Source organism: Triturus cristatus, chromosome 2_2 (assembly GCF_964204655.1).
Source record: "Triturus cristatus chromosome 2_2, aTriCri1.1, whole genome shotgun sequence".
Taxonomy (NCBI): Eukaryota; Metazoa; Chordata; class Amphibia; order Caudata; family Salamandridae; genus Triturus; species Triturus cristatus.
In genome coordinates, this window is record NC_140582.1 from 91,648,905 (window position 1) to 91,659,030 (window position 10,126).

The 10,126-nt window shown below is 40.6% G+C and overlaps 1 protein-coding gene across 1 annotated transcript; it reads left to right on the forward strand.

Moving 5' to 3' along the window:
- The first annotated feature begins 6,940 nt into the window (after positions 1 to 6,940).
- Positions 6,941 to 8,263, forward strand: LOC146861925 (actin-like protein 7B). The gene has a single exon (XM_085643211.1). It carries the CDS (start codon positions 6,941 to 6,943, stop codon positions 8,261 to 8,263), a length of 1,323 nt encoding a protein of 440 aa, XP_085499337.1.
- Positions 8,264 to 10,126: the final 1,863 nt, after the last annotated feature.

Sequence of the window (10,126 nt, forward strand, 5' to 3'; positions counted from 1 at the left end):
CATAGGCATGAGAAGAGTACTTACATATGTGATTTTTCCGTCCCTTTCCCCCTGACTCTTGGACCTAGAAGTATATATAGGGGGTACCTTTCTTCGATATTCACGTATGAGGTTCTCTACCCTTTATGTTAAGATAAATTCTTATTGATTATTATGTGATGAACATACTGAGGCTAGTTGTAACCACGAGTACTTACACCACATTCACTCTAACAGCTTTGTCATCTTACATACCCTGAATGCTATTTGACATATGTATTCAATTGCTTTCTGAGTGCCTGTTGATGAGCATTGAGTACCTCTTCTTTATTATCTCCTTTCTCCCTGTGTGATATTGGGCAGCTTTCACCTGCCAGTAGTATTGTGTCTGTTATTAGGACTAGGATCTAAGTATGAGTTTCATGTTGGTGAACAATGCTCAAGGACTTGAGAATAAGATAATACAATGCTTCTTTAGGATATATTTAACACTAAAATTCAAGCATTTTTTTTCAAGGAATCTCATTTCTCAATAGCACATTAAATGCTTCAAAAACACTTGAGAGGCCTAAGACATAAGAGAAAAGTTCTGTACAATTAGATTTTTCTTGATCCATCATTGAGTGTTGGTTAAGGCGGTGCGATGAACTGGTGCAACAATGATCAAGGTCTAAGAGAAATGAGATTAAAGACGCAAGTTTGAGCACAAACCAAAAGACATAAATTTGGGCACAAACCAGAAGAAAACTGAAATTGTCATTCAGAAAATATCAAGTAAGCAACCATATCAAGACAATACGCAATTGTCAGTAAGGAAGATCAAGACACTGCTGTGCAAAGTCAGAAATTTGTGGTGGCATATTCATCTTCCAGTTTGCCCCTCAACCTCATAATACCATTATATATCAGAATTGTTCCATATGGGATGTTTTTTGCATCCATTACCTCATAGATGAAATCGCTGGTGGCTATTTTCTATGTGTTTTGTCCTGAAAAAGACCCCCCTGTTGATTGTTAGGGACACCACCCATTTTTTGAATATAATCCATGAACGCAACATAAAATGGGGCATTGACACCTACTTTTGCACCATCGATGTCACATCGCTGTACACTTCAATCCCACACAATCTTGGAATGGAAGCCATTGAATTTTTTCTTTTACAGTCACCAATCACTGAGGATCACAAAATCTTCTTACTTGAATTACTTCACTTCACCTTATATCACAGCTACTTTCGTTACAACAATCAATTTTATTTGCAGCTCAACGGTACGTCTATGGGCAACTGTGCAGCTCCCAGCTACGCGAATCTGTTTATGCACAAGTTTGAACTTCATCACATAACCGACACCGACCCATGGAATGTACACTCACTCTTGTTCTTACGTTACATTGATGACATTTTTTTGATTTGGAAAGGTTCAGAACAGTTGTTACTTCAAGCAATTGACCAACTCAATGCAATTGATGAACGTTTGAAGTTCACTTTTAGCATTCACAAAACAGAAATCAACTATTTGGATGTATTATTATACATCAAGGACGATCGGATCGAAACCAATCTGTAAAGGAAAGATACAGATATAAACAATCTATTAAATTTTTCTAGTTTCCATCAGCCCGCTCTCAAAAATCATCTTCCGTATTCACAACTTTTAAGAATCAAAAGAATCATTTCAGAACCCACTCAATTGGCACAACAAATCACTGTTATGGAAAACCATTTTGCTGACCGTGGATATCCCAAAGACATACTCACTACTTCAATCAAACGAGCTTCCATTAAATCTAGATCACAATTGTTGAACACCAAAAGCAGTATTAAATCATCGTCCAGATCAGTAATGGTCACCAAATTTTCCACCGAAAGTTTCAACATTAAAAAAGCTATCTTGAAACACTGGCCCATGTTACAGGTGGAACCTGACTTCAAAGACATTTTTGCAGACAGACCACTCTTTGCATATGAAAGAAGCAAGAATCTAATGGAAATATTGAAATCTAGTTCCATTTCTAACACTGTTTCACCATATAAAGGCACTGTGCCTTGCCATAACTGCGGCAACTGCAATAATATTATCAAAGTAAACTTCACTCAACACCCCACACGTGGGTTTAAAATCATGTTATATGTCACGGCCACCTGTGATTCGAAGAATTTGATATACATGCTCAAGTGCCCATGCGGCCTCGCCTATATAGGCAAAACTGAGAGAAAAATCAACGTTCGATTAAATGAACATAAGAGCAACATTCGCAACAAGAACATAAAATCCACAGTAGCAGCACACTTCCAAGCTCAAAATCACAACATCAGCCAACTGAGATTTCTTATATGCGAAATTGTACCGATAAAAGACGGCAGAGACAATCGCAAATTCTTACTCCAGAGAGAGACAGCATGGATCTATAAAATGAACTCGTTGGTGCCACACGGACTCAATGACCGCGTTGAACTTAGCTGTTTTTTGTAGTTTAATTGTTCTTTGTGCAATGTCCAGGTCTCCTTTGAACTGAAGCTATGTTGAGGTTTATATATTCTTTGTTTACAATTATTAATTTTTCTTTATCTTTATTACAATGTTAATTTTCTTTGTTTTCTTCTTTTTTACTTAGTTCACACACTTTTCCTCATCCTTCTCCTCACATTTTCTATAATGTTAATTTTCTCTTTCTTACTTGGTTTATTTATTCTTTTTCACTCAGCTTTTTTCACCCAGTTTTGTTCTTTCGGAACCACATTACACTTTGAATGTTCATCATCCATCGTTCACTCTATTCTTTTAATTAACTTTGACGCTTTTCTCATTCTTTATTTTATATTCGTTTTAGCCACCGACTGATTACATACACGTATTTGTATTATTTATTCATCTCACCGTTGAAATTTTATGCTCATGTCTGACACGGTTTAGGTTCCTTTACGATATTGACAGCACTTTTGTTTATCCACCAAGCCTTTTTTTTACGGTGTTGACCGCCAACTTTATTAACATGACTCTCCCTGTCCAACATGGCCGCCACGCCGATCACACACATTTATAAATTCCTCTCTCACTTTCCACTATCACAACCCGCTACACCTTCCGGGGGTTAGCTTTACAGAAACACGCTGACTTTCCTTTCCTACGGGAACACGCTGTTTTCTCTTCGTTAACTTTTACCGAGGTATGTTTAATTCCGGTATACTCAACTGGTTCACCTTTAGATTTTGGGGCGCTTAAATGCATCGCTTTTTTCACGGGGATACAATGTTACTCTGCGAGTCACCAATTAACCCTTAGTCACGTGTGTTTAATCGTTCCGTTTCATAACACACGTTTCTTTCGTGACATTCTGGGATTTAAATATCCACAATTCCTTTAATATCTCTTCACGGTGCATGGTTCTAATTTATCAGACTTGGATGTCCGACTCTATCCTTTGGCACACTGCAAATGCACGATGGATCAATTTCATGGTCCGTTTCAACGAATCTTTACAAATCACACTTGGCGACCTCGTTTATTTTTTTTTTTTTTTTTCTTTAAGCACACCACTAACACACATGTGGTTTTTCTAAATCACATAAGCCATTGTTGTTCGTTTGATTATTATTCAACTCAATTGGTCGTTACATCTCTCCCATATATCATGTTTTTACAGGATTCCTCCTGATGAAGGGTAAATTTGTACCCGAAATGCATTGAGGATTACGTTCTCCTGGTACTTTTGAACCAAGTGTACTTTTGAAACTCATTAATCTCATGACTACAATGACGATTATGACACTGATGGATTATCATCAATAAATTGTTTATTATCAAATTACAATTTCAACATCGATTTCATCTTTGCAACAACGTTGCCTCCACAGGCTGTGCTATAAGGGGGACACCACTCAATCTTGATTGGTGCGACTGAAGTTTGATGGTTTAGGATTGAACCATTACATATTGAGAGAAGTGTGTACAACAAATGTATGGACAATTGCAACTCTTCATTATAACTCTGTGTCTTTAATGTTTTTATTTTTCTCACATCGTTATAACCCAAGAGCCATTAATGTCCTATCCCGATGCTAGACTTAATCAAGTTTACAGTGTCAGACACAAAACTCACTCCTCCCCTCCTCACTGTTCAGTATAAAGTTCACTCCTTTCCTCAACCCTAAAACTCAACCAGAACCATGGGAACTCAAAATGATGAGTCCAGTGGTGTTGCTCTGAACTGAGCCCTATCCATCTGAACTAACACAACATCCAAAGCACAGCTTCAGGCAATTTATGCAGCTATCATATCTGGTTATGGTCAGGTTGTTCCAATGCAAAAGAAAGATATTTAGATCAAATAAGGAAGACACAATCAAATGGTTTAGTTTTGATGTCGCTAACCATAAAGAGGAAGGCCAAAACTCAGCACACCAATGGTACAAACCTAGTTAAAAAGCTGACAACCTACACTGCAAAGTCCACATAAAAGGGTATCAAAGAGTTGTAACTCCAAAATATTCATACTTTTTATAAAAAATACAAACAATTGGGCATTTGTTTTCAAATTATCCAATACAGGGCCAAGCCCAAAGTACTAAAGAATTAAGAGGGTCATTAGGATGGCAGGCGGACTTCAGTCTGCCCGCCATCCTAGCGGTAACGGGACCACCCGCCTGTAAGGCGGACGTCCCACACTCCAAGACGAGGATGCGACCGCCACCGTGACGGCCGCATCCAGCGTTTTAACATTGCGGACGGTGCTGCTTGCTGCAGCACCGCCGCGGTGTTGAAAAACGCATGTTGTGCATTTCCATGCACAACGTGGTAGGCACCACTCGGTGCCTGCCACCTTGTGCATGGAAATGTAGGGGGGTACCATGGGTACCCCCCATGGTACCCCCCAGTGCACTGACACCCCCTCCAACAAGGGGGGCGCACAACGGGCACCCAATCCCCGCCAGCGATGCCGCCATGGAAATGCGCCTGGCCACACCCATCCTAATATGGCGGACAGTGCCTGCTAGACACCTCCACCATATTAGTGGCCCTGCTCTGCCCGCCAGGCAATCCGCGCGATTGCCACAAGCAGAAAAGCGGCGGACGGACTTTGCATCTGCCGCGATACCCACCGCCATTTTAATATGGCGGTGGGTAAATCTCAAAGTGATGGTGGAACGATCGCCACCGCCGGCGCGCAGAGGCGATCATTCCGCCATCATAATGAGCCCCTATGTTGCTTCCATTCTTCCAGCAGAGTATTAAAAATGCCTGACAAAAAAACATAACCTGTAACTTCAAATTGTCCATTGCGCTTCTCAATAACCCACTCCGAAATACACAATAAACTGATATTCTTGAGGTAGGTTTACTCTGAAAAACACAAATAGACTGAAAGCCACTGAGCTACCAGTGGCCCTTTGTCAAGCCTCAGTCATTAAGTAGTTTGTCAAACCCAAGCCTTTGGTCGAACCACCATTGTAAAAATCTACATTAAATTTGCCTCACTGTGATACTCAATTATTCCTTGCCCCACTACAAAAGAAAAAAACACTGCCAAACCCAGGGATAAAGTTACCCAATATTCATTTTATTAGTAGGATAAAGACAGAGGAGAAAACAGGGAAAGGAATTACAGTTCTTTGTTAAGAACCATAAATTCCTTCAAAGCCATCAGCCTGATTCGGATGTTTCAAAGGTAGGAGATGTAGCTGACACCAGCAACTCTGGCCATCATGCTCTCACACGTGTTGACAGAATGAAGAACAACTGACCATAACATGCAACATTCACAAGTTGACCTGTGTCTCCACAGCTGCAATAAAAAAATAGGAAGAATCCCTAAAGGTTTCTAATCGAACAATATTGTGCAGAGATCCCCATGGCATCTGGCTTTCAAAATGTTCTTATGTCTTTTTTGCAGATATTTCCCAATGATACTCAAGCCCAAAATATGCGCAGACGAGTTACCAATCCATCTGCTACCAGTAGCAACACCGGGAAACAACCAAAAACAGAGTCCCTGACCATATCCATTAGTGAATTGAAGAAAATGTCCTCTGCCTCATTAGGGTAAAAAAAGAATAGAGACTATTGAAAGCCCATTTCCCAAGCATGACCCTATTGTTTATCTACTGAAAATTGTTAGAGATTGCATTGCATAAGAATGTTAGAATCCTAGGAGCGATCTTCAACTCTCCTTTCGTTGAACACAACATCAATGCATCAGTCGTCCAACACAATTCCAACTAGGTATGCAGCACAAAATATTATCTTATTCATCACAGGCAAAAAATTGAGTTAACTAACTCCCGCATCATGACAGACCTAGAGTACTGCAATGATCTAGGCCTTGAATAAACATATTACATGTCAACAGTGCAGATACAGAGCCAAGCTATACAACTATTACCATCCAGCACTTAAATAAACAGTTAAATAGTATTGCCCAATACCCTACTTAAGTAAGTAGAAGTACTATGCCCTATAGTAGCTATTTTACAGCAAAGCATGCACATAGTTCTGTTGGCACAAAGTGAGAAGTATTGGTGTGCTATATTTTCACATTTTTAAACAGACCTAACATTCATTTCAGAATTACAGAGCAGAGTGCTTGATGGTGGTGAGCTGGACGTCCTAATTTGCACGCATTGATGTTGATTATTAATATCTCTTCATTAAATGAAGTACTCTGGACAAGCCATTCCCAAGAGTTGAGACTATAATTTGTTAAGAAATGTGTTAACATCCAATATATCTGATTTCTAAAAATTAAGACAATGCATTTTGCATCATATTAATGAAGTGGGTTTGTGTTTTCCCAGGAAAGTGGGCAGATGACAACTGTAGCAGAAATATTCGATTTGCCAATCCTGTGGTACCCAAGAACTGATTGTCCTAATAACTTCAAAAGCTAACATACATTTCCTGACTTCCAGACACAGCCATTGCAACAGAAGCCTAAAGATCAATAACAACAACAAACCATCATGTCAGCAAAAGGAAGAGGCAGCTTGATTTCAAAGCTTACTGTCTCATCAAATCAAGGACCTGCAAAAACACCTGCAGACTTGATGCCTGTGCCCTCATCAACTCAACAGCAAGTACTTGCAAGGAAGAATCTCCCGATTAAAGATGACGCAAACACTAAAGATAATAGTACATCTAATTCTACACCACCCAAGACAGAGCATAAGATAGTAAAAGAAACAAGAGCAATAATCCTAGATTTAGGAACAGGTTATTGTAAAGCTGGGTATGCTGGAGAACCAAGACCTTCATGTGTGATTTCTTCTACTGTCGGAAAGCATTTCCAGAAGACAGCTAAAACTGGGGACAACCGTAAAGAAAACTACATTGGACAAGAATTTAAGGAGGCTAAAATACCACTAAAATTAGTTAATCCCTTAAAACATGGCATTGTGGTAGACTGGGAGATTGTGCAGGATATCTGGGAATACATTTTCTTTGCAGAACTGAAGCTCCCCACAGATGAGCATGCTGTCATGGTGTCTGACCCTCCACTTAGCCCTACCACAAACAGAGAGAAGTACGCAGAGCTGATGTTTGAGACATTCCACACTCCGGCAATGCACATAGCCTATCAATCCCGATTGTCTATGTATTCCTATGGTAAGACATCAGGCCTAGTTGTTGAATGTGGTCATGGTGTCTCCTATGCCGTTCCTATCCACGAAGGCTACACGCTGCCAAGCATCACTGGGAGGGTTGATTATGCTGGCGATGATGTCACAAGATACCTGATGAAGCTACTGAATGAGTCTGGAAACAACTTCAACGAAGAACATGTCCGCCTCATCGAAGAAATGAAGGACAAGTGCTGCTATGTATCCTCAGAGCTTGACTATGAAATGGGTTTGCCAGTCAATGAGTACATGGTAGATTATGAACTCCCGGATGGGCAACGCATCACGCTTGGCAAGCAAAGATTCCTCTGTTCCGAGTCTCTCTTCAAACCCTCACTCATAGGATTAAATCAACCTGGACTACACAATTTGACTGTGAACAGTCTAAACAAATGTGATGCCACCCTGAGGAAGAACATGATGAACAGCATCTTGTTGTGTGGAGGCTGCACTACGATGGAGGGCTTCCCAGAGCGGTTCCAACGAGAAATGAACCATGTTTTCCCCGATGAGAAACCACTAATCACTTTTTCTCCAGACCGGAGATTTTCTGTGTGGACAGGTGGATCCATCTTGGCATCGCTCAAATCTTTTCAGCAGCTGTGGGTTTATAAGAAAGAATATGATGAGAGTGGACCTTCAGTCATTTATAAAAAATGTTTCTGAATAGTGAGCAGGAAAAATTCAACCCTCATTTACATCAAGTCTTCATTTTTCAGCCACAAATCACTTTTTGCCTGCAGATGCTGACATGATCAAAGCTATTTACATGTGCAAGCAGTGAATAAAGCTCTTAAATATCTGTTCTCCAAAAGTGTGGTATTTTTGCACCTTCTTTGCATTTTGAAATATACTGCAAGATAGCATTTCAACATACGTTTAGCAAGATTTTGTGTTATTCATTACTACCTTGCAAGAGAATATTTGCATCGTTTTGACTGTGAATCAAGCAAATAAACAAATTTGATGATACCCAAAGAGCATTTGCTTTTGTTTATAGAGAAACGTACATGTCAAATGTATCATGGCACACATTTGTGAAATTTTGGGGCAGAATGTTGGTGTATATTTCTTTTGGAACTACATCCAGATGTATAATGAATGATATGTGGCACAACTTCACATGTCCATATATGAACTAAGAGACACCACAAATTAATACTCTGGAGGTCATGCCCTCTTCTCTATTCCTTTTCCCTCCCAATTGCAAATCTACCAATGTAACTTATTGGGGTATTAGTTGACGGGGGTGAGAACCCACCCGAAATTAAAACCACAATCCTTGTCAGGGTGAATTGCTAAAGTCACTACTTAAACCCATGCTTATTCTGTAGTAGCTTGGTGCAAAGCAATCAGGCTTAACTTGGAGTTACTGTGTAAAGTATTTATGCAGCACTCAAACAGTAATAAAGTGAAAACACGGTACAAGAAAAATCCCAAACCAATTTAGAAAAACAGAGAATGTTTTAATAAATAAAATTACACCAGAACGATAAAATCCCAATAAGCTGAACCAGAGATATGAATTTTTAAAGTTTCAATATGAAAATAATGCCAAAAAATACAACCACAGTAATATGGTCGCGTAAGACCTGGTCAAAGTCACAAGTTACAGCTGACCATGATGGAGTGCAGGTCTGATACAAGAACCCGGTTGGTCCTGGTCCAAGAGTTACTTTCCGCCATAGAAGAAATTCTAACAAGACAGTCTTCAGTGGGGCAAGGCAGAAGGCTGGATCTGAAGATGGATCGTTGATAACAGGGAGACATTGGACGAAATCTTTGTGACGTCGTCGTCAAAGGCGCAAAAATCTTAGAGTCGGAAAAGTCATGATTTTGTGCTGTCAGGAGGTCCAGCTGAACCGGATTTTCTGTTGTGGAGAAGAACGCAGCGGGACCCGTGGAAATATCAACCCCACTGGAATACTCGGTGGATCGGGTTTCAGGTAAGCCATGATCCCACACCGGTTCTCAGTGCAGTAATTTGCAGGAAAGTTTGTAAGTCCCAGCTTTTAGGTTAGGTTTAGCCTGGAGGGGTACCACTTGGGGGTTAGAACTTGCTCCAACAGATGTCAGCAGTAGGGTCTAGGCCAGATCCAGTTGTAACTGGCCAGCTGGTCACTTGACGTTAAAGGCATCAGGAGGCTTGTTTTGCCCCTGTAGCTACAACAGGTCAGCCAACTGCCCCTTAGAGTCCCTTCTGGGGTCCTGGGTTCAAGGCAAGCAGGTCCAGTCTTTCTTCAGGGTCTTCAGACAGCAGGGCAGACCTTTTTCTGATCTTCACAGGTCCAAAATTGTACTGGGAAGGGTACTGCAGATGCCAGCCGTTTATTGGGGGCAACTCCGTTCCCTGGGTGACCTTACCCAATTTGGCAACACTTCCTGTGTTTTTTACTGGAAGCTATCCCACAGTAGCCACTCTCCCTAAAATCAACATGGCAAACACTTCCTCTCCTGGTCAGAGCTCCCTGTGTCTACCCAGCTGCGTTTCTATGGAAATGGGCATGCCCTCCCTCGTGAGGCAGTCTC

Bases quoted from the DNA above. Each gene is read 5' to 3' on its own strand.
- LOC146861925 (XM_085643211.1), top strand. From the start codon at position 6,941: ATGTCAGCAAAAGGAAGAGGCAGCTTGATTTCAAAGCTTACTGTCTCA.